At 39.0% G+C, this 24,889-nt stretch overlaps 2 protein-coding genes across 4 annotated transcripts in view; one reads left to right on the top strand and one right to left on the bottom strand.

The window, feature by feature from the left end:
• LOC101888594 (disks large homolog 5) overlaps window positions 1-24,889 on the bottom strand; it is a 28,393-nt gene that overhangs the window by 1,624 nt on the left and 1,880 nt on the right. Inside the window, exons 1-8 of one of the 2 annotated variants that reach the window (XM_005184739.4) lie at window positions 17,927-19,593; window positions 9,077-9,276; window positions 3,350-7,678; window positions 2,673-3,278; window positions 2,367-2,586; window positions 2,062-2,303; window positions 1,769-1,998; window positions 1,483-1,699 (exon numbers count right to left, since the gene is read on the bottom strand). In XM_005184739.4, coding sequence (XP_005184796.1) covers window positions 1,483-1,699; window positions 1,769-1,998; window positions 2,062-2,303; window positions 2,367-2,586; window positions 2,673-3,278; window positions 3,350-7,678; window positions 9,077-9,131 — 5,899 coding nt within the window. In that variant the 5' untranslated portion in view covers window positions 9,132-9,276; window positions 17,927-19,593. Of the gene's footprint in view, window positions 1-1,482; window positions 1,700-1,768; window positions 1,999-2,061; window positions 2,304-2,366; window positions 2,587-2,672; window positions 3,279-3,349; window positions 7,679-9,076; window positions 9,277-17,926; window positions 19,594-24,889 lie in introns of those variants that run through there. The other variant, XM_059131761.1, reaches the window with a different exon arrangement.
• Window positions 20,543-22,498, top strand: LOC131800448 (F-actin-capping protein subunit beta). 2 transcript variants are annotated; one of them, XM_011294733.3, is made up of 3 exons: window positions 20,543-20,587; window positions 20,665-20,784; window positions 21,195-22,498. In XM_011294733.3, the coding sequence occupies exons 2-3, from the start codon at window positions 20,782-20,784 to the stop codon at window positions 22,014-22,016; spliced, it is 825 nt and encodes a 274-aa protein (XP_011293035.1). In that variant the 5' UTR covers window positions 20,543-20,587; window positions 20,665-20,781; the 3' UTR covers window positions 22,017-22,498. The 2 variants fall into 2 exon arrangements, with proteins under 2 accessions (XP_011293035.1, XP_005184795.1); XM_005184738.4 differs by lacking the exon at window positions 20,543-20,587 and having other exon boundaries at window positions 20,594-20,784.

Raw genomic sequence — 24,889 nt, 5'->3', positions numbered from 1 at the left:
GCCTTTTGTTAGCGACCAAATCGAAGGATTGATATTCTCGATCTTCAAAAATATTGGAAGAATGTCCGAATGCATTTTGCATTTTTATAAATGCCGCTTTATAATAACTTCAATGACTTGGATGAAGAACAAAATGACTCCTTCATGGCTCTGTGCGAATGAATCGCATAAAATGTTACTTCATTCTGAACTAGTTCAATTCAATTTGCTGGCTATCCAAGCATTTGTAACAATTATTGGAAATTCTTACTCAATCAAAATTAATTCAGACACATTTTTATTTTGGAAATCGGAGGTCTAATGTTGTTGTTGCAGTAATATAAGTGAGGAATTTAAATAAATTGCTAATCACGTTCTGCTTTAACATCCAGATTGAAGAATAAAGGATGATGTGCACTAGCCAAAGATCTTCTGCAGTGACAAAAAGGTGTAAGTAGTGTTATATATAGGCAGACGTTCAGAACATCTTCATCAATCCCGCCCAATACAAATTGAGATCCTCAACGTAGTTGAGCCAAAACTACCCTTGGTCTTTTAGGTACCCGACGTTCTTTAGCTGCAGAGGATGGGAAGTGGACAGTTCTTAGGGCGGGTTTTTTGACAGGTCTAAATACGAGTCACACTAGAGCCGCATAGCTAACCACAAACTGACCTATCGTTTTATAAGAGGTTAACAAGGTCTCCTTCTTCGCTATCACATCTTAGAGTAGTTCGTGGTCGAAATTCTCATTTCCGCAAGCTCCTTGAGATTGATATGCAGCGTTACACATGTGTAATCAACGACAGGACCCGACGCCATGATCGTCGACTTTTCTGACAAACTGTTTTCAGGGTACAGGAGCGAGACCGCCTACCGCTTTTCCAGGCCTCGAGAGCGTTGTGGGTGGCTAGTGACAGGTTGAGGATTTTTGTCCGCTAATAAAATCCGTCCTATTCAGCTGTTTCAACATTACCATTGAGTATATACCTATATATGCAGACGGCTGCAGCTTTGATGATGTTTCGAAAAATTCATTCACTAGTTCCCGGTGGTTATTGACTTCCAAAAGTATGCTAATATCTCGCACATATCGCGGTTAAGAGTTATTAAGCTGCGACATACCCCTCTATTTCATTTACGGGCCACTTTAGACTTGCTCCAGCGAGATAGGATTATATTTAAAGGGAATGGTATAACAGAAACGCCTCCACCTACACTTCTTCTGCTATCCATACTTAATATGTTGTAAACATAACCTTTTCTTTCTACTTCAATTACATGGACGTTACGATACCTGATAGGGGCGTCTGGGCTAGTGGTGAGCATCCACCGGACGGTCTGGCTATTTATACAGAAACTCTAACGTTCTTCTCAGACGCAGATCCCATAATTATCCTAAAAGCATATCATTTGCATTTTATCCCTTCTTTCCACACAATGGATCAATGGCCTCCGAGTAACCTAAAATGCTATTTTATAGGAACTACTTTTATAATACTTACCAGATATATACTGTTTATAATCACTTTCAAGTTTGAGTGCCCGCTCGTACATTTCTTTAGCCGCCTTAGCGGAAATTTTATCAGTACCAAAGTCACGAATTTCACGTATTTGTTTAGCCGATTTGAAGCGTAACAATAAGACAATTGGATAGATTTGTAAACGCTGTAAACGTTCAACGGCCGAAATAGAAATATCTAGAATACAGTGGCGACGATCCTGCAAAAAAAAACCAAAAAAAATATTTATAGAAACAAATTTCCAATCCCTAAAGCCATGAAAACCTACATTTTTACAAGCATTATTTATGGTTTCAATGGTGGTGCATTCAAATTTATTGCCACGCCGACGATAATCAACAAAGATGTTTTGCTGCAAACCCTCTTCCATAGCATCCTGAGAGCAATCCATAACAGTGACATCGCAAAATTTAAATAAATTGGAAAAATCAATGGTCAAACGTTCCATAACACATTCAGACAGGGGACCAATTATTAATACGGGACGTCGAACGGGCGCTAAATTATAAAAAAATGCAATTTACATTTTATGCTTATTTTTTGAGCGGCTGTCACACTTACAATCTAATCGTTCCACCCTTTGATAACTTAAAATCCCACCATCATCATTAAGGATGCCTGAGTCAGGAAAGTAACTTAATTGTGTATTACTGAAACTAGCGATTTCCGTTGAATCTCTCGACGAGCTACGTTGATGTTTTTTCCGACGAAAAAACGATCGGCGTGTTGATGTACTACCACGACGTGCTGTGCTGCCGCTTTCACATTCCACCACTTCAGCAGCACGCATTTCCTCTTCAACTCTGAAAGAAAAATAATTCCATATATATATGTCTATACAAAGAGCATGCCTTTCAATGACTTACTTCATTTGAGAAGGTATTATACCACACTCTTTACGATATCCCTTAGAATCAAGTTTCCAAGCACGCCACAAACCAAAGGTCCCATTGAACACAGTATTATCTACATAGAGAACTTCATCTTTGACAAAACGCAAATCACCCTCGTTCAAGTCACCAGTGCGATCAAACCCCACTCGTATGTAAAACGAATCTCCCGATTTGTCTTTGATTTGTTTTAGTTCTAAGAAAGAAGGCAGAAGAGAAAATATCAAACATTTTACAATTTTTTAAATATAAAATCGACATTTCAATCAAATCACCACTTACTTTTTAGTTTATTTTGCACTAACATGGTAACAGTATCGGTTAATTTTGAGATCTCATTTGCCGCCTGCTCGGCCGTAACACATCTTAGATCCACACCATTATACTCAAGTATCTGATCACCTTTGCGCACCCCGGCACGATCCGATGGCGAGCCGGGATGTACGTCGTGCACAAATATACCAACTTTATTGCCACCGAAAAGTTTTATCCCTGGATTTTTTGATTTATCCATGTGCAGGGTGACATAACGTGGCTCCTCTTCATACGGTAGTGTTGATGTTGTGGACGCCGTTGTGGTTGTTGTCGCATTTGACGACGGCAGATCTTGGCTTGAACTAATATCCGATTGATTTTCCAAACTATCGGCAAAACTTTGATCATTAATAGACTTTTGTGATATTAGCGATGTGGATTGTGGCATTATTGCACTTTGTGTCATTACATTCGTTGGCTGTTGGCTTGCAACAATGGGCATGGGTGGCAGTGATGCCAACATTGGCCGTAAAGGGGGACGCGGAGAGTTACGTGGCGTAGGTGATCCCGAATGATTAACCGGAGATTCAGGTTCTAAATTGTGAGTGCCTTCATATTCAGCTGAGTGAAATTCTAAAAAAAAAAAATAAGCAATCGCATTAATTCTGCAGTTGCTGACATAAATCAAAAATCGCACTACTTACTTTCTGGATTATATTGCACCAACATGGTTATGGAATTGCCACATTGACGCAATACATTAGCTGCTATATCATTTGTAGCCGAGCGCATATTGATGCCGCAAACTTCTAAGAGTTGATCGCCCACCTGAAGACCAGCACGAGTGGCAATACTTTTGTCGGCTACAGTTGATACAAAAATACCGCCTCCATTGTTATTACATTGAATTGTAATACCGAGCGACTTGTCGCTCTTATCAATCGTGACTCTTCTAAGATCTCCAGGGCATAAAAAATCCGACGGCACATTGGAATTGCGTTTGCTGCCGCCATGGGAAAGTACCTCAACATGAACCTGAGGCATGGGTGAACCTCGACCACTGTTACCGCCATTGGCGGCTACATTTGTCAACGCCGAATGGTGATGGTGATGATGATGAGAGCTTACCATGGCTCCACTTGTTACGCCGACACCACCGCCATATGGGGACATTGATGACGATGTCATTAAGGAGGAACCTGTTGCTTGGCCCGATGTACTGTTGTAGTGATGATCAATGGACCCAGAACTATTTTTGACACCACTATTTTTACTAGCTACACTTGGATTCGAGGGTATACGCAAGCGTTGATGATCTTTTTTGCGTGGAAATGTGCCACCTTCATAGATTACACCTTGACCCACCGACGAGGATGTGGGCATACCGCCAACGGGTGAGGGATGATAGCCGGCGGCATGAGAGGGCATATTGGGCGGGTAATCATTTAGATAATGTGGATGGGTTTGATGTTGATTGTGCTGTTGTTGCTGCTGCTGTTGCTGCATGTAATCCATTTCAAATTTATCCACCGATGATGTTGGTATGCCAATGGAAGAGTCTACCAAATGATGTGGGTGTGAGTTGACCGAAGATGAACCCCCCACGCCGGTACCACTGCCCTGAAGCAACGGCGGTGGTGAGGGTAAAGTTAGAGGACTAGAGTGGCGTATTGGTCTCATGGCCGAATGTGTGGATTGTGTGAAGGAGGGAAACAAAGGCATATGTCTTGAATGGGGACCATTATTGTTGGAGGAGAGAAAAAGACCAGCCCCACCACCAGCAATTCCCGATGCTATACTCTCACTATCGCTGGGATATTTGGAGACATTCTTTGTGGCGGAACCCGGTGCAGATTGAGGCATTGGTATTCCTCGTTTGGGATAGTTGGCAAGCTCAGCATATTCTCTGATAGGAGGACTTTTTGTCGACAGTATGGAATCGATGGAGTTTTGAGATTTTAATGAAATCATGTCCAAAGAGTTTTGTTGTTGCTGTTGATTGGATGAATTCGATCTAATGAAATTGCTTGAATGTGGTGGCGGTTGAGGAGGTTGTAGTGGAACAAAGTGCGCTTGATGATGTGGTGCTGCCATTTGTTTATTGTTCGAGGATGAGGAGGAAGAGTTGTGCAACATATCGAATAAATGCTGCTTTCGGGATATCAAATCACCGCCACCGCTCATCGACATCTGTTGATGTTGGGATAACTGTTGACCGCCATTGTTAATGACCTGCTGTTGGGCCTGTTGTCCGGTGGTTTTATACAATTCCGTCGGTGTTATATTCAAGGAATAACGATTCTGATAATTGTGATTTTGCAGTCTAGGATTGCCATATTTATCAGTCTGCTTGGGTCTCATATTGGGCATCACAGCACTGCCCATTACAGGATTTGGTCTCTGCAATGGTTTCGACTGTTCCATTATCAGGGGTTCCGATTCCATGCTCGTTGGGGTGGCATAAACTGAGTGCCTCATATAGTTATTAGCGGCATAGTTGCCGCCGTTGCCACCATTGCCGCCTGCACCGTTTGGACTTTGAAAAAGCACTGAACTGGGTATGGGATTCGAGTTCCGATTGGGATTATGTTTGACATTCGATCCAACACCATTGCGTATATGGGCCTGAGGCTTATTGTGCATGGGTGGTAGGGGTGGAGGAGCTTCATCGGAATCCGCTCTCTCGTCATCTTTATCCACATTGATGGGACCGGCCGTGAACAGTGACAGCGGTGCACGTTTCTTCTCGCGATGTACAATAGTTCCGGTTGGATTTTCTTGTGATGCTTGCAGTATATTGGTGCGAGGCCAAGTGCCCATACTTTTGGCTGCCGCCTCCTTTTCCTTCTTCTTCGATTTGTTGCGTTTAAAGAGATTTTCTTTACTTTTCTCCGACGAGTTCTCACTTAATACTGAATCCAAGGCGGCCAGGGCGTCATGTTCCTGGGCAAAATGATCACCACCATCGGAGCCAGGTTTGGAGATGTGTATTTTCTCTTTAAATTTGCTTAACATTTCGGCAATTTTTGATGGATGTTTTGTGCCCGTGACACGATGCATAGAATCTATGGAGTCGGTTTGTGCCGCGGAAGTTGTCATGCGCCTCTGCGAATCCGAACTGCCACCTGAATCTTGGACATTTTTCAAAGCAAATATGGCAATCGATTCATTGCGTTCATCATTCAAAATAGCCATGACATCTTCCAGTGATTGAATACCCTCCATGGATTTGTTATTAATCGACAATATGCGATCACCCGCCTCCAGCTCAGGTTCAAATGCAGCCACAGAATTTGGTTCAATTTTCGATATGAAAACCCCCGTATCCAAGTGGAGGCCATGATTAGGGTTTTGTTGGAGGTTCAAGTGAACAGTGTAGAAGTGACGTTTACTTTGTCGTGTCCTTGAAACCAATAAAGTACACCTGGGCGCCGATGCCCGTATTTCGTCAATCAACATGCGTTTTGTTAAACTTTGACAGTCGATGTTATTCACCTTGACTATGACATCGTTAATTTTCAATTTCCCAAACGCCGGCGATACATTGGTGACACCACAAACCAATTGCCTTTGATTGCTGTCATCCAGAATCAAACCTATGTCACAATCCGCGTGATAATTTGTTAAATCAATTTCCAAAATGTCCTCAGCCTCATAGGTGCTCATGCGGAAACTGCGCCTAGATGAAGAGTCATTATTTTGGTTTTGCTCCAACTGTTCTTTGAGAACATCGATTTTACGTTGGGCTTCATCTTTTTGCTTCTTGATTTTCTCACTGTCTCTAATGGCCGAGAGCAAATCGGATATGGCCTTATCTCTTTCTTTGCGCAAATTATCACATAATGTCTTTACAGAATCACGCTCCTGTACAATTTTCTCACGCTGGGATATGGCCCAATCTCGTACACGTTTCGCCTCCTCTGTGTCTTGGGCTGCCCGCTCCACTTCGGCATGGGCCTTCTCAAGACTTTTGCGTAATTTCTCGATTTCCTTGAAATCATCTTTACTATCCGAGAACTCTTTTGACCATGTACTCTCACGGGACTTGAGCAAGTCTCGTTTTTGTTGCAGTAGCTTCAGTTCATTCTTGTACATGATTTCATCTTTCTTATATTGTTCTATATCTTTGTTGGCTGCTGCCAAATCATCCGACATTTTCTGATGCTCCTGCAATACGTTATCCTTCTCGGAAAGCAGCTGATTCAATTCTTCCTCTATGCGATTCTTTTGCATTTGAATCAACAAGTTTTTATCCGTTTCACTACCCAATAGGCTTTTCAGTTTTTGATTTTCCTTCTCCAGTATTTCTCTTTGCAATTGAAATTGTTCCCTTTGCATATTGAACTGATCCCTTGAGTCTCTGTAGAACTTCCTTTCCTTTTCCAAGTCCATGAGAACAGCATTGAAACTTTTCTTGTATTTCTCCTTCTCCTTCATCAAATCGTTGTTGCGTTCTTTACTCAATATTAATTCTTCGCTGAGCTTTTCTGTTTCCGGACAATTGCCATCACATTTAACAACCCCTCCGACGTTGCCACCACCCGGACCTCCGCCTCCACCCCGTTCATTATAATCACAGTAATAGGAATTGGCATTTCTTTCCGACGGACTTTGACTGCTCTCATTTTCCAAACGCATTAGCTTCCGCTCCAACAGCGAATTTTGCTGCTTTAGTCGGGTATTTTCAGCCACTACATCCGTAAGTTTGTTACGTTCGGAACTTTTAATTTGATTCATAGCTGCATTGTATTGTTCCTGATAGAAGGCTAATTGATTTTCTAAATTATCACATCGTCGCACTGTATCGGCATGTTGATGCCGCAACGTTTTCAATTCCATTAACGCCGAATCATATTGAATTTTGATAGCATCGAATTTTTTCGGATTACCAGATCCGGAATTGTTACCACTGCCACTGCCAGAGCCATTGTTGTTGGCGCTATTGTTATTCATGTTGCCAGCTGTTGTACTGCCACTAGAATTCGACGGAGGACGCAGTGTCCGATCATAATCAACATATTCAGGACCTTCTTCTGTAAAAAAAAAAAAAAATAAAGAAAATATGTATAAAAGAAGTTGTAAGCAAGAGTATTTGTTTAATAGGAATTACAGGCTGAGATAAAAAATGCAACAAAATCAAACGCCATAACTTTTACATTTCTTTTTTAATTTTTATTGAATGAGTTCTGGTGGCCAACCGAAGGTGCACATTTTCAGCTGACCTCTTTTGCAAGTAAACACGATCATTTTGTTTGTTTACAAACTGCTGAACAACAAATGTTTTCTCATTGGAGAAAACCAATTTCGGCAGTTCACCACTTTCGAACAGGCGAAGCCACCCTTTAGCTCTTTTGAGTCTATTTTCTTTCTGTTGCTGTGTAAGTTATTGCACTTTTTGGAATTTCAATGGCTTTAACCCGAGCTCATTTTTTAATATTTGCCCAATGGAATATTGCGATATGTTCAGTTCTCGAGCCATTTTTTCGGCCACTGCGACGCGGATTACGATCAAGTCGCTTCTTTACTTTTCGAACCATTTCTGTTGATGTTGCTGTTTTCTTCCGTCCACTTCCTTGACGTCGGGCTACGCTACCAGTATCACGGTGAGGAGCGATGGTACGAGACACAAAAGGTTGATTCACATTTAAATGCTGGAGTACTCTAACCATAGCCACTTGGGCTTTTTCAGCCAAATATAAAGAAATCACACTATCACGCTTGAATTCCACCACGAATAACTTTTTTTCTGGAAAATTCTCACCAAAATGCTTTTGTACGCTTGTAAACAATATAATGAGCTGCCATTGGAATAATTTTAACAACTGTCGGACGAGTGGCTTAGAAATGAAAGCAGTCTGAATTTGGTTGCATTTTTTCAACTCACCCGGTATATTAAAAGGTAAAGGGTTATATAGAATAAATTTGTTCCCAATTTACGTCTAGCACTTGAAACCCACCAGTCTGGAGTGAGAGTTTATTGGGGTGAGAAAAAAATCTTCTCCCTGACACTTCTCTACCCCTATAACAATCTACAATTCTACGTACATGACGTTGATCAAAAAAGTGAATCTAGTTTATCTGAAAAGGTTGGAAAATGTAACATACGTATACAAACCATATGTGTTATCTGAGTTATGCGGAAAAGGTGCCTACTCTACGTTCAAACAAACAAAAAAAACTATTTGACAAATTAATAAAAATTATGATTTCTAATCTATAACAAATTCAATAATAATGACATAATTTCCCTTAATAGTACCGCAACAATTAAAATGTTCTCCAGTTTATTTTTGTTCAAGTTGAATAATGGTGTTTCGACTGTAATCAGATATCAAAGAAATCACGACCTTGTCTTTCATTATAATAACATTAATACTACTACTTGGAATATGCATACATACATACACACATATATAAAACAAACAACTTACCTTCTTGACTGCTCGTACTTGTTAAAGAAAGATCCCCTGAAGCCATTTTAGCCATCACATCATTTCTTTGCCTTGTGTCTTGGATACTTTCAAATTAACAAGTCTGTGGCCGTTCTTAATTATGATGGATGAAATAAAGAATGAATGAAGAACAAACGAACGAACGTACAATAGTAGAGAGAACACCACAAAAATACAATCTGAAATAAAAGATTACAGAAAATAAACATGATTAGTATTTTTATAGCAAAACCGCGGGCTCTACACACCAGCATACAATTGAAAATTAGATAAAACAAAAATAAAAAATTGTCACTGAAGTACTCGTAATTACAGATATGATAAGAACAAACCTCTGTCTAACCGGATTGATCTACATTCACATTAACAATCGACGCAAACGCAGACAAAAAAGTTTTAGCAAAACAGACCAAATATGTTTGGAAGATTAGAAATAAATATTTGTACGAAATTCCATATATATGTGTATACAATAATAAAGCTCCCCGTTCATTGAGGAAGGACTCAATTTCGGACGGGGACAGATAAATGAAGTCTACAGGGTGAGATGAGAAAACTGCAACCAACTTCAGGCTGCTGTCATTTCAAAGCCACTCCTCCGACAGCTGTTAAAATTATTCCAGTGGCAGCTCATTATATTGTTTACAAGCGTACAAAAGCATTTTGGTGAGAATTTCCCAGAAAAAAAGTTATTAGTGATGGAATTCAAGCGTGATAGTGTGATTTCTTTACATTTGACTGGAAAAACGCAAGTGTCTATCGTTAGAGCACTCCAGCATTTAAATGTTAATAAATCTTTTGTGTTTCGTACCATCGCTCGTTACCGTGATACTGGTAGCGTAGCCCGACGTCAAGGAAGTGGACGGAAGCAAACAACAACATCAGCAGAAATGGTTCGAAAAGTAAAGAAGCGTCTTGATAGAACCCCGCGTCGCAGTGGCCAAAAATTGGCTCGTGAGAGCTGAACATATCGCTATATTCCATTCGGCAAATGTTGAAAAATGAGCTCGGGGTAAAGCCATTGAAATTCCAAAAAATGCAAGAACTTACACCGCAACAGAAAGAAAATAGACTCAAAAGAGCTAAAGAGATGCTTCGCTTGGCCGAAAGTGGTGAACTGCTGAATTTGGGTTTCTCTGTCTCCGATGAGAAAACATTAGTTTTCCAGCAGTTTGTAAACAAACAAAATGATCGTGATTACTTGCCAAAGAGATCAGCTGAAAATGTTCACCTTCGGTTGGCAAACAGAACACAAGCCCTGGCCATGGTGATGGTGTGGGCCGCCATAACAGCCGATGGTCGCTCTCCGCTCGTATTAATCGACCGTGGCATCAGAATCAATGCCGAATATTATCGTGAAAATATTCTGGAGGGTGTATTAAAGCCTTCCAACAGGACTCAGCACTAACGCACTCAGTACGCGCCCCCAAGAATGGTTACAAAATGAGGTTCCTCGCTCCATTTCCAGAGCACAGTGGCCACCAAAATCTCCGGATACCAATCCGTTGGACTATTGTGTCTGGAGTATTTTGGAAAGCAAGAATGGGCCAAAATACCGCAGAGCAACATTTGGTCAGCGTGTGACGGTTTAATTGGCCGTTTGAAGACCATAATACGTGCCAAAGGTGACCAATTCGAACAATTCTAAACTTATTCTAAAATTTGAAGCTATTTCCAACATTTCTCGCTTTCATTCAAAAAATTAAAAAAAAATGTAAAAATTATGGCGTTTGACTTTGTTGCAGTTTTTTTATCTCACCCTGTATACAACACTTTTGGTATACCCAATATCTTAAATCATATGAAACATATGGCCTAAAGTTATATCCTAAATGGAGTTGATTTCAACAGCATTGGGGACTTCTATGCCTTCAGATTTTCTAACTAAAATTTTGCAGTTTTTTTACAAGAATGCTATGAAGTGAAGTCTAATGTTAAAGGATGCGCGGTTGCCTTATAACAACAAGTCAATCTCCTGTTGATCCATTGTGTTCATCCTAAAATTCAGAGAAAAAGAGAACGAGAATGAGAAGAACAAAATTATAGATAGAAATGATGTAAGATCCACGAAGAGATTAACGTGCCGCTTTAGTCTTCTGCCTAACTGAAGAATAACTGCTGGATCAGTTTCGAAGAATGAATACAAGTCGTGCAGAATTTGCTTCCCCATAAGCCTATGTCTAACACTGGAAAGAGTTGGACAGTGTCAAAGTAAGTGCTCTCTCGTGTCAGTTTCTTCCTCGTGTTGACCAAGCCTGCAGTATTCAGTGTCGTCGTCACCCCACGGAGAAGTAATGGCCCTTATACTACAGTTCCCTCTCTTTCCTTAACCAGTGCATTCCTACAATAGATTTAATGGTACATGAATTCAGTGCTTTCAGTGCCGCTTTACCATCGACATATACAATGACCCCTCTGTTCAGTTAACTGTTTACCAGCAGCTCAATAGTTTTTTTTTTTTTAATCAAAAATCTCTGCCTAGAATACCTTCGTCTCTTCATGTAGATAGTCTACTGGTGTCATGCCTGTTGCAATTCTCAGAGCAGCATTCTGGCAGGTCTGGATATTCTTCCACTGCGTAGCACTTATACAGACCACCCTCTTGCGTTATAAGAGGTCCTTAACCAGTGCATTCCTACAATAGATTTAATGGTACATGAATTCAGTGCTTTCAGTGCCGCTTTACCATCGACATATACAATGACCCCTCTGTTCAGTTAACTGTTTACCAGCAGCTCAATAGTTTTTTTTTTTTTTTTAATCAAAAATCTCTGCCTAGAATACCTTCGTCTCTTCATGTAGATAGTCTACTGGTGTCATGCCTGTTGCAATTCTCAGAGCAGCATTCTGGCAGGTCTGGATATTCTTCCACTGCGTAGCTCTTATACAGACCACCCTCTTGCGTTATAAGAGGTCAAAAAGTCTCCTTGTCCTGGTTCCTACTTTTCATCCTGTCGCAGATAGCTGTGGCTTGGGCGGACGACTTGAACATGCTGTCGAATGTGACCCCTAGGATGTTGGGTTAGCTCGTGGTCGGTATTATACTTCCCTCGACCTGCACATTCAGCTGTGTTCTCATCTCCGCAGACCATGTGGTAAAGAGTGTGGTCGTTGATTTCGTGGCGGATATCTTTATATTCCTCGCCTGGAAGAAGGTGGCAAGCTCCGCGAGATAGCTGTTCAACCTTACACAAATGGTTTGAACTTCTTGTTCCGGAATTCCACGTACGACTGGGGTCCACACATATAGTTGATTATCCAACGTTTCAAACTTGGCCGGATGGTAGTTCTTTCTACATCCTTAAACAGTGTGGCGTGGTTGACGGTATCAAATGTCGAGGGCTACCAACACTGTTATGTGACATGGATTGTTCTGGTTTAAAACTCGACTGATATGTGTGGATATGGCGTACAATGTTGTGGTGCTGTGTTGTGGACGAAATCCGTGTTGATGGTCAGCAACTGGATAGCTCTTTCTGATGTTAGGGAGGAGTAAAACCTCAAGAGTTTTTGCTACTGGCGACAAAAACTGATTCGCTTTTGCTGTCATCCTGACCTGGCTTGTCGGTTAAAATATTGAGCGCACTTCTTCGGATTGATGATGTCTCGGCAAATGACGGTTGATGAACTCTCTAAATTTTTGCCAGTGAGCTTTCCCATTGGATATCGAATGACAGACTTCGACTTCAAAGACTTTTCAAAATGCGACGTATGCATTGATTCCAATTTTGCAGGCCTACGTCCGTTATATCAAAACGAACATGGAGGATAAAAATTACATAATAGCGTATATTCACCCAAAGTACTTCGCTATGAGTTATTTTCTTGCCTCTTTCATGGTTTCTAATGGTTAATGGTTTTTAGGCAGCAGCTTCACTTAAAAAACCTGTGTTCACCCTAGAAAGGTACTACTGAAATATGAATACATTTTTTAACGGATAGATGTTCAAGTTGGTTTGGGTGCTGCAGACAGGGCAATTAGCAAGAATGTTTTAAGTCATCCAAGTCATTCTCTGTAAATCCAAGTTTATCTGCAATTGTAGAGATGTCTTGGAAACTATCAGTCAGTTCGGGTCATGATGTTTTATCAATGACATTACTAGTACGGCACGGTTTTCCACTCTCCGAATATATTGTTCATCCCTTATTGAATGAAGCGGCTATTGAACGGTTTCGAGAGGAGAGCGATAAAAAGATAGAAAGGTAACCCAGTAAGGTAAGGATTACATCAGTGACGAGTGAGGACCAGCCCTTCCTTTCTTTAACTGTAGAGGAGTCAGAACTCTCATTTTCGAATGGGATAAAGTAAATATTTTTTACAGATTCAACGTCCAGTGATGAGATAGACATATTTAAAGAACAAAAAATAGTGCCCTGGCCGCCCGTAAAAAAAATTAGTTTTTTTAAGAATTAAAAAAAGACCATTCTAACGCCCTCAAAAACAAAACTATACCTAAAACATGTAAAAGAACATCAAGTTCGGCCCTCCACCTATGTGAGATTATGAAAACATTTTTAAATAAAATTATCTATAAATAAGCTTCAATTGAAGAGTATGCCGAAATTTAACTAAGCCATTTGTTGGACTATTTTTGCGAACTAACTTATTGTACTAAGATTGCGGACAATTCGGGTGAAAAATATGGGAAATACCCCCAAGATTTTACATTTGGTGTACATTTTTTCTTCACCAATATCTTTGACTAACTAAAACGCTCATTTGTTTCCAAAACTGAAAGACATATAACGATTCCGTATAGCTAATGCGTATGGCAGTGGTGATTTCTTTTCTCAACCAACCGCTTCTAATGGAATTCCCACAGGAGTACAGCGACCTCTTCCCTTCTATTCTCATTTTCCATTGTTTCTATCAACATCAACAATTTTAGATTTTCCATAAAAAACCCATTCTGCCCATTGTTTGATGCTGAAATCATGTCAAAAATGCGGTTTTCCCAGTCATATGTTTTTAAAAGCATATTATTGAGAGAAAAAAAAAAAATAGCAAAACTTTAATTTTATTGCTACTAAAGCGATGTCTAACTTTCAAATTATTCAAAATATTTCACAATAACAAAGCCAATATAACTTTAACAGTTAACGAGTTGTTGTTGTTTTTTGGCGTTTCAACTAAAAAGCAAAAGAGAAAATACATTTGTAAATTTGTTGTGAACGGCAAGGTCGTTTAGGTTTTTGATTTTGTATTTTTCTTTATGGCCCGTACAGTGGCTCCAAACACATCAAAATAATGTGAAGAATATACATACAGGGTGAGATGAAAAAACTGCAACCAACTTCAAACTGCTGTCATTTCTAGTCCACTCTTCCGACAGCTGGTTAAATTATTCCAGTGCCAGCTCATTATATTGTTTACAAGCGTACAAAAGCATTTTGGTGAGAATTTTCCAGAAGTAAAGTTATTAGTGATGGAATTCAAGTGTGATAGTGTGATTTCTTTATATTTGGCTGGAAAACCACAATTGGCTATCGTTAGAGTACTCCAGCATTTAAATGTGAATACATCTTTTGTGTCTCGTACCATCGCTTATTACCGTGATACTGGCAGCGTAGCCCGACATGAAGGAGGTGGACGGAAGAAAACAGCAACATCAGCAGAAATGGTTCGAAAAGTAAAGAAGCGACTTGATCGTAATCCGCGTCGCAGTGGCCGAAAAAATGGCTCGAGAACTGAACATATCGCAATATTCTATTCAGCAAATATTAACAAATGTGCTCGAGGTAAAGCAGTTTGATGAGCAATTTGTAAACAAACAAACTGCTCGTGTTTACTTGCCAAAGAGGTCAGTTTATAATGTGCACCTTCGGTTGGCCACCAGAACTCAAGCACCGGCCATGGTGATGGTGTGGGCCGCCATAACAGCCGATGGTCGCTCTCCGCTCGTATTAAAAGACCATAGCATCAGAATAAATGCCGAATATTATCTCAAAAATATTCTGGAGAGTGTATTAAAGCCTTGGTCACACAAACATTTTGGCCGCAGACATTCCAACAGGACTCAACACGCGCCAGCCAAGAATGGTTCCCAAATGAGGTTCCTCGCTTCATTTCCAGCGCACAATGAGCACCAAAATCTCCGGATACCAATCCGTTGGACTATTGTGTCTGAAGTATTTTGGAAAGCATGGTTGTCACTAAAAAATTCCAAAGTGTCGATCACCTGAAGCAAGCGCTTCGCCGGGAATGAGCTAAAATACCGCAGAGCAACATTCGGGCAGCGTGTCACGGTTTCAGGGCCACAATTCGTACCAAAAGTGACCAATTCATCTATACTCATTCTAAAATTTGATACTATTTCCGACATTTTTTGCTTTCATTCAATAAAATTAAAAAAAATAAAAATTATAGCGTTTGACTTTGTTGCAGTTTTTTTCGCACCCTGTATATTGGGTATATTAAGCTTTTCAATGGAGCCAACTGGTTAAGCCCCATTGCCCGCCCTAAACCGCCAAATTCCGTATGATGGAAATCTCAATAGATGTAGAAGTTAGAAAGCAGTCAAATTTTTGTACCCTCCAGCTGTTGAAAAGTGATACTTTTAACAATAATTCAATAAGTGCTGAGATCTAGTATTGGAACGGGATTTACTTTTTTGTTTTTTTTTTTTAGGAATTTACAAAATTAAATTTTGAAGGCGTCCACCTGTATAAGCGATTTTCTACATTAGGAGGTGGTAACGGATCAGTCACCGTTACGTCGTCAAACGTAACTGAGGCCCTATCATCCTTTTTCCGAGGGTTCAAGAACGATTTAAGCGTTACCCACAGCTCACTCATATCGGATCCAATGTTGCTACACTTCAGATGCTCTAGCCAATTTTTCTCCTATGCTCCTGTACCAAATGGTTGACATCTATATTCACTGTCTCTGGCTTCAGCAGAATTGGAGCGTCGAAGATCATTATCCCCTTTCACTATCCCCACTACTGTAGCTTTGATGTCATTGCTTACGTCGGAGAAATTCTGATGCTGTAAAAACATCAATTCTGAGCAAGCTCAATTTCATTGAAATGTGGATATTTCACTGCACACCATTACTCTTCCAAACCACATGGATGCCTAGCTAGCTACTCAGAATGACCACATGTTATTTATTTTACTTTCTAGTTTCCAGTTATATCTGGTTAGACTTTTCACATGTCCTTGACTATTTCCATTTATGCGTATTTCATTGGGGCATTATTTTCAAATTGAGTTCAATTCATGAATAATTTAGCATAAAATTGAATGTATTTTTTGCGGCACACAACAAATGCCAACAGACTAAGCAGCCAGCAAAAACCATGGGTGTTTTGGTCTGTAACATTTTGTGTGGCATGCCGTTAATTACACACTCCCTACACTTTCGCTAATTAACAAAGCCAAAAGAAATCATGATGGGGATGAGCATGAGCACGATAATGGTAACTGCATGGCAATGATGATGAGTAATCTGCAGACAAAAAAGCAATGCAACAAATAAAGTGAAATTCAAACAATTACAACAGCCACAACATAGAGCTTAAAACTACCGCACATCAACGAGTCTGATACAATTCAAAAAAAAGTATAAATCATTGAATTTTGAATAAAAAAATCGCTGTGTAAAATGTATTTGCAATTTTAGCACCACCGATTTCTTAAGAAAGCGAGGGCATGATTTTTCTATTAAAACTTGATCCAAGATCAAATGATCCAAGACCCAGCTTAGGGTGATCTAATGTCGACCACAAATACTTTTTGTCCTGAACCAGTGGGAATTGATTTTTAAACAGAAGATCTAAAACGACCTTAAAATTGACGTCTTCTTTATTACTTTTAAGAACATACAGGGTGAGATAAAAAAACTGCAACAAAAACTGAGACAAAAAAACTCCAATGTCTGCGGCCAAAATGTTTGCGTGACCAAGGCTTTAGTACACCCTCCAGAATATTTGAAATATTCTTGGCCGCAGACCTTGGATATTCCAACTGGACTCAGCACCATCGCACTTAGCACGCGCCACCCATGAATGGTTACAAAATTAGGTTCTCCGCTTCATTTCCAGCGCACAATGGCCACCAAAATCTCCGGATACCAAACCGTTGGACTATTGTGTCTGGGGTATTTTGAAAAGCAAGGCACTAAAAAATACCAAAGTGTCGATCACCTCAAGCAAGCGCTTAGCCGGGAATGGGCTAAAATACTGCAGAGCAACATTCGGGCAGCATGTGACGGTTTCATTGGCCGTTTGAAGGCCATAATTCGTGTCAAACATGACCAATTCGAACAAATCTTAACTTATTCTAAAATTTGATGCTAATTTCCGAATTTTTTGCTTACATTCAATAAAATTTAAATGTAAAAATTATGGCGTTTGACTTTGTTGCATATAGTATCCATTTGCAAGTTACAAATGCAGAAAGACATAATATCCTATACCACTGTGTGGTGAAGGATGTAAAAATAATCGAAAAGTATGGACTTCCTCAGGGAAATATCTTGACCTCAAGAGCTTCGCAAATCATATCTATATTGTTTTCGACGGTATGAAAATGTATGCGGAAATGTTAGGAATTTATGCAAGGCTAAAGACCTTTAAAAATGAAAGTATAGAATTCCATCAAAGAACCTGATGCAATTTCAAAAGAAAACATTTCAAAATGATCGGCGAGGGAACCTTGAAAGTTGACTTAAGCTGTTCTGATTTGTCCATAATTGGTACATTAGGAAAAGGCAAATAGTTTGCATCGTCATCATCGTAGTGAGTGTTACGAAGAGAAGAATACAAAAACAATTGAAGTTCATCACAGATACCTAGATAGCTATAAGGCAAAAAAATCCCAACTTACCTTAATTCTCGACAAAAAAATCCTAAAATCCAATTAAATGCGTGAAATTAAAACTCCACTTTGTAGAACTGTTACAGCAGCAACAGTGTGGTTGTTGTTGTTTCGATGTCAGGAAATAAGCCGCTTAAGAAACGTTGTCACAAAAAGAGACACACACACAAATAAAATCCAGCAGCAACCCACTACCTCTTATGATGTGGTCCAGTACATTCGCTGTTTTACAATTGGAAATATTTTACCTTTTCCCCAAGTCGAGTCGAATGAAGTTGAATTGTACGAATTAAACAACAACTACTACTGATATAACGCAAATATAGAGCATAAAAATGTCACATTAATTCATGATGAAGACAAGACTTGTCTGAAGTTCGTTAGTTCAATGTTGTTACTGTTGCGGCTGCTGTTACTGGGGTTGTGTGCAAGTCAGAAAGCGGTAACGACGAAATACAATCAGCAGGTTGATTACAACAAAAACAGCAATTGAAGGTTGACTCTCAAAACCAAGAGAAAAACATACGTGTGTGCTGTGTGGCTGGATCAGAGTATGTGGTGTTGTTTTTGTTTATGATATCAGTTGTTGTAGCTGTTGTTGTTTGTAAGGTTTATTGGCTGTAAAAAGTCGCAGCAGGAGAAAAGAACAAACAAAACTACCGACAATGAATACGCCGGCGACGCTGAGGTTGACGACGTTAACGTTGACAGAAGAAGAACACCTTACAATCGACGAAGAACATTGACAGCAGAGACAGGTGACAATTTGTTGTTGTTGTTCCCTTTTTTCATTCACTTCACCTGACTGTTGCAAATACACGCATGCATTCACACGACACAATCAACCGAACCGACCGACAAACCGTCCGAAAAAAAATACAAATACTATACGCCAAACGAAATAACACAGATACAACGACTACAAAGTAAAACGAGAAGAGAAACCGTTTGAAATGGTCTAAACAAAAACACGACGACGACGGCACAACAAAACAAGTATCAGTTTAATAAAATATTGAAATTAATTAACACAGAAACTCTTCTCATAAAATGGAAACGTAACGAACAACAAAATAGAATAATAGAAAGCTACAGCTTACGAATGTTGTGGAGAATCGATCATTTTTTTTTTCTTCTTTTCTTTTACGCACACACTCTCTCCTCCTCATACGCACATCCACCTATGTATATTTACGTAGCTGTATAGGTTACCGATCGATATTCTTAATGTTAATTTTCACTAAAAATCCCGTTAGAACTAATCATTAACTTGTTGCTACACACAATTGTCATTGCTATTTGTTTTCCACTTGTATTCATTCAACAATTTTCTAACATTTTGTGTGTGTATTTAATTTCACTTCTTAGTTTTTCCATCCACTTCATATGCTGCTGCTCCACCAATCACTGATTTTGCTTTTCCCCAATTCATCATTTTTTTTTTTAATTCTTCATAGATCACATACAGCAGACACAATTTTTCAAACGGATTTTATTATACATTCTTCTTGTATTTTTTTAAAATAATTGTAGAAATTTTATCTCGTTTACTAGAATTATCTTTTTTGCACAAAGATTTTCATTAATTATAAAAATTAAAGTGTTAAATTTAAGTTTTTCTCTGCTTGAAATCTCGATTCTTTTTGCCGTATTTTAACTTTTGTTCCAGAGTAGAGATTTCTAGATCGACTTTCGTCTAATCGACTTAAAACCGATAAGACACGAAAAATCAAGTTCTGGACTGTCGACTTTTCAGTCAACGAATCGTTGTTTATGTATAGTAAAAACTTCTACATTCTTGCAGTTGTGGAACAGTCCAATATTTTTTCCATTTCATATGTTGCTCTTTTCCAGAACGAAAAATTGTCACTGGGGTTTTGTTAAGTAAAAAACGATAACATTCTCCACATTGCTCTGCAGTGAAATTTTATATAAAAAAGTGGGCTTAATCACAGTATAGCTAGTTAGATCATGACATTCTGATTGCATTCTCGGAGGTTGTAAGCGGTTATCCGGTTTTTTGAACAGGGAGAGACCAAGATCTATTTACAGAAAAAATTTGAGATCGATCCGAGAGTTATAGCTGAACTGGGATTGTTCCAAAAAGTGTATACCATTTATATATAAAAAATGGAATGGAAAAACGAATCTTCAATAGGTTTAATCGTTTATCATAGTACAATTGTTTACATTCTTGCCGTTCTAGAACAGATCATTACTTTGTGGGAGCTAGAGGGTTTATTTCGGCTAGTTACAAGTGGAATGAACATTTTAAAATTACCCCTATAGGGTATGAAAACAGAGATTCACTGTATGTAACGGATGTTCAGGCTCGATAGCATGCTGACGTATACTCCGCCATTAACTTTGTATCGTTTGTCTACGTCTATCGTACAATTAGTTTGTACGATAACCAAATATTTTATTATAATTTGTGCTAAATGTTGTTCTATTACCCAAGGTCCAGCATCACCTCGAATATTAGTTGCAAAAGTTTCAAACATACATGATTTGCAATTACACCTTATAAAATACACCTTGGAAACATGCTGTTATATTTCTACAATTCAACAACCCGTTTTTAGCTCAACTAATCGATTATTAATTATCGATGTTAGATCCCTATTTCGATTACTAAGAAGAGAGCCAAAAAAATTCATCAGCAGAAAAGTTTGTGAAGTGCCTCTGCCCTATTAATATATTTATTAAAATAAAATTATTATTTCTTTGTATTATTACACACATAGCATTTGCAGAAGCTGTAAGAAATTCCCCAACACCTGCCCACTAAGACTTCAAGGCGAAAGAGTTTTGTATTGGCATATATTCGGATCAACTAACCACGAAAAAATAAAACCCTAAAAATGGTGAGTAATAAATAAATATTTTGGAATATGTGAACAAAAGTATGAAAAACAAACACACACCTCTTCGATTTGAGAGAAAGAAGAAGAAAAACTCCACAAGTATATTAAAAATAGTGAAGTTAAATGCAAGAATTTGTGGTCTTCATGAGCATTCTACGAAGAAAACGACAACAGCCAACACTGTCATTATGCGCTGCGAGGGTGGTGCATAACGTTTATGTGCTCTGCTCCTCTTTCTCTGCCGGTATTCAAATACTTGAACTCAACAGCTATGAACTATGATGTGTTCGATGATGATTCAGTTTTCCAATGTTTAGAGGCTACTGTAATAGCTGTTGTTATCATGCGTCGAATATTAAAAACAAATACTGGTTTTATCTCTGATTTTATCGTTTGGTTTCTATTTTCAGTCGGAACTACAAATGGATTGTGCTTTGGATTTGATGCGTCGTTTGCCGCCACAACAAATCGAAAAGAACTTAAGTGACCTCATTGACTTGGCGCCTGATCTATGTGAGGATTTGCTATCCTCCGTCGACCAGCCTTTAAAAATTGCCAAGGATAAAGAGCACGGCAAAGATTACTTACTGTGTGATTACAATCGTGATGGTGACTCGTATAGGTCTCCATGGTCCAATACCTACTACCCACCGCTGGAAGATGGACAAATGCCCTCAGAACGTTTGCGCAAGCTGGAAATTGAGGCCAACTATGCTTTCGATCAGTACCGTGAAATGTACTATGAAGGTGGTGTTTCTTCGGTATACCTTTGGGATTTGGATCATGGATTTGCTGCGGTCATACTAATCAAGAAGGCTGGCGATGGTAGCAAAAAGATTCGCGGTTGTTGGGACTCCATCCATGTTGTTGAGGTGCAAGAGAAACCAACCGGCCGTAATGCTCATTACAAACTCACCTCCACTGCCATGCTGTGGCTGCAAACAAATAAACAAGGTTCGGGCACAATGAACCTGGGCGGTTCCCTGACACGTCAAACTGAACAGGACGCTAATGTCAGTGATTCCTCTCCGCATATTGCGAACATTGGTCGCATGGTTGAGGAAATGGAGAACAAAATACGCAATACCCTTAACGAGATCTATTTTGGCAAGACTAAAGACATTGTAAACGGCTTGCGCAGCACGGTGCCTTTGGCCGATCAACGACAACAGGTGGCCATGAAACAAGATCTAGCCGCTGCCATTCTTAGACGTACTGTAAAACCAGAATAGAACTGAAAATAAATGCGGTTCCAAGAACCACTCAACATATGCAAAAGCAAACACACAAACAAAATAAATAAGCGAAACAACATTAAGTTTAAAGAGAAAGAGGATGATGCGATGATGATGACCAAACGCAGGGGGTATAATGATGGCATGGAAGTTCGTTGCGCACTGTAGTAAAAAATACAAACGAAAATTTGATTAAAAAAAACAAAGTTGATACATGTTATTATTTTTTATGTAAACGAAGTATTAATAAGATCACGTTTTGACTGGGCATTAAGACGTCAATCGAAATCATTTTAAACACAATCGTTTTTTGTTCTTTTTTAGGAGAATATATAAGAACCCGTAATAACAAATTCAATTACTCCCTAACACAAATGATACAACATGTAGGCCTAGTTATTTAAAGAAACAAAAACATAATTGAACATGAAGAGATTTAATAACAATTATAATAAAACAATTATACTTATAACACTAAATCGAACACGAACTAACTAAAAGCAAGTGAGTTGTCTAAATAGTGGGGTGAATTAAAGCTATTGACTACAGTAGACACTGTGGAGATGAAGGGAAAGGGGAACAAAGTTTAAAATTGTGTAGATTTACTGTGTTATGGAGCAGCAAGCAAAAAATATAAACTCGTACAAACTGCAAAAAGAAATATCTTATATGGAACTGCCATACTTCTGCGGAGCTATTCTCAACCCAGCTGACCGATAAGAAGAAGATATGAGACGCAATAATTTAACTCCATCCATCCATTTAAGATATAAGTAAATCTAGGAAGAATCTATTTCATACAAGCAGTTTTGCAAATTGAACCAGGCGCCAAATTCTCTCATTCGATATCGAAAAAATTTTGTCGAAATGAATTTAAATGCCAATTTTAGCTTGTTTTAACTTAAAATTTCTGTAGAAACGACAAAATATGTTAGAGTTGATGTTAGAGTTGAACACTATTATTTTTCCTTTACGATATCGAAAAAAATTGCAAAAACTGGAACAAAGTGGTATGTTCCAGAACGACAAGAATGTTCAAGTATTTACTACGATAGCCGATTTTCACTTTATGATATCGACCAAAATTGCAAAACAACTAAATTCTTGCAAGAAGTGAAGTGAAGAAATGCAATGGTATAATGAGTCGTGACGACTTTAAAAGACTGGGTATGAACAGATCTTATACAAAAGTAGTAGCAATGTTCCAACAAAGAGACCTTGTTGACCTTTTATAATGGGTATACATGGTGAGTAAAAAAACTGCAACAAAGTCAAACGCCATAATCTTTACATTTTTTTTTTAATTTTATTGAATGAAAGCTAAAAATATCGGAAATAGCATGATATTTTAGAATAAGTTTGGATTTCTTCGAATTGGTCTCCTTTGGCACGAATTATGGCCTTCAAACGGCCAATGAAACCGCCACACACTGCCCGAATATTGCTCTGCGGTATTTTGGCCCATTCCCGGCAAAGCGCTTGCTTGAGGTGATCGACACTTTGGTATTTTTTAGTGCCGACCTTGCTTTCCAAAATACTCCAGACACAATAGTCCAAACGGATTGGTATCCGGGGATTTTAGTGGCCATTGTGCGGTGGAAATGAAGCGAGGAACCTCATTTCATTCTTGGGTGGCGCGTGCTGAGTCCTGTTGGAATGTCCAAAGCCTACGGCCAAAATGTTTGCGTGTCCAAGGCTTTAATACACCCTCCAGAATGTTTTCGCGGCGTTTGAGTTCTTGTGGCCAACCGAAGGTGCACATTTTCAACTGACCTCTTTGGCAAGTAAACATGATCATTTTGTTTGTTTACAAACTGCTGGACAACGAATGTTTTCTCATCCAAGAAAACCAAATTCGTTCACCACTTTCGGTCAAGCGAAGCAACTCTTTAGCTCTTTTGAGTCTATTTTCTTTCTGTTGCAGTGTAAGTTCTTGCACTTTTTGGAATTTCAATTTGATACGGCCAAAACGTGCTTAATCGAAATAACGGTTTTGGACATTAGGTCTCTTTGGATCAAATCCATTTCAGGACATTTGGAGTCGATCTAAGGGTGTCCGTGCGTCTCTCTGTCATGATAACTCTCGAAAGCAGTATCCGATTTGGTCCAGACTTGATACTTTGTAATATTATTATCAACCTTAGATCGTGTTCAGAGATGGGCAATATCCGTGCACTCCTTCTGGTACCTCCCACACAAAAGGTCGAAATTTTCAAAAAGTAATATTTTACTGCACAAAAAGAGAAAGGATAATCCGATTTTACTTCAACTTTGCAAATCCTATACATCAGTGCTAGGTCAGGTGCGAAATTGAACAATATCGGTCTACTCTATAAAGTACCTTCCCCACAAAGGGTCAAATTTTTGAATAATTATAACTCGTTTGAACTGTGATGTAAGAGTCTGACTGACTCCAAATTACACACATCACAATATTTTTATGGACCAAAGTTCTGGTGTGAAGACGGAATATATCTGTCAACTCCTTCTGGTACCTCCCCCACATAGAGTCAAAATATCATAAAACACGAAATTAACATCTGATTCCATTCAGACTAGGTACATCTCAATATTTCCATTTACACAATATATGTTATAAAGATGGTAGAGATCGCACCACACCTTCAGGTACCTCCCCCACATCGGGTCAAAGTTTTGAATATCTAAAACTATTACAAAACCCGAAATGAGCATTCGATTTTCTTCATATTTCACATATAGTCGACAAAGGGTTTAACATTTTAAACAACCAAACGCTCTCAAAAAACATTCAATTCTCGTCAAATTTGACACATCTGAATATTTTTATTATTACAAGATCTGGTATGACCATTGAATAAATCGGCCACTCCCCCTCACGCACTAAAGGA

This window comes from Musca domestica, unplaced genomic scaffold (genome assembly GCF_030504385.1).
Source record: "Musca domestica strain aabys unplaced genomic scaffold, Musca_domestica.polishedcontigs.V.1.1 11, whole genome shotgun sequence".
NCBI classification, from domain to species: Eukaryota; Metazoa; Arthropoda; class Insecta; order Diptera; family Muscidae; genus Musca; species Musca domestica.
This window is presented reverse-complemented; position numbering and strand designations above follow the sequence as displayed.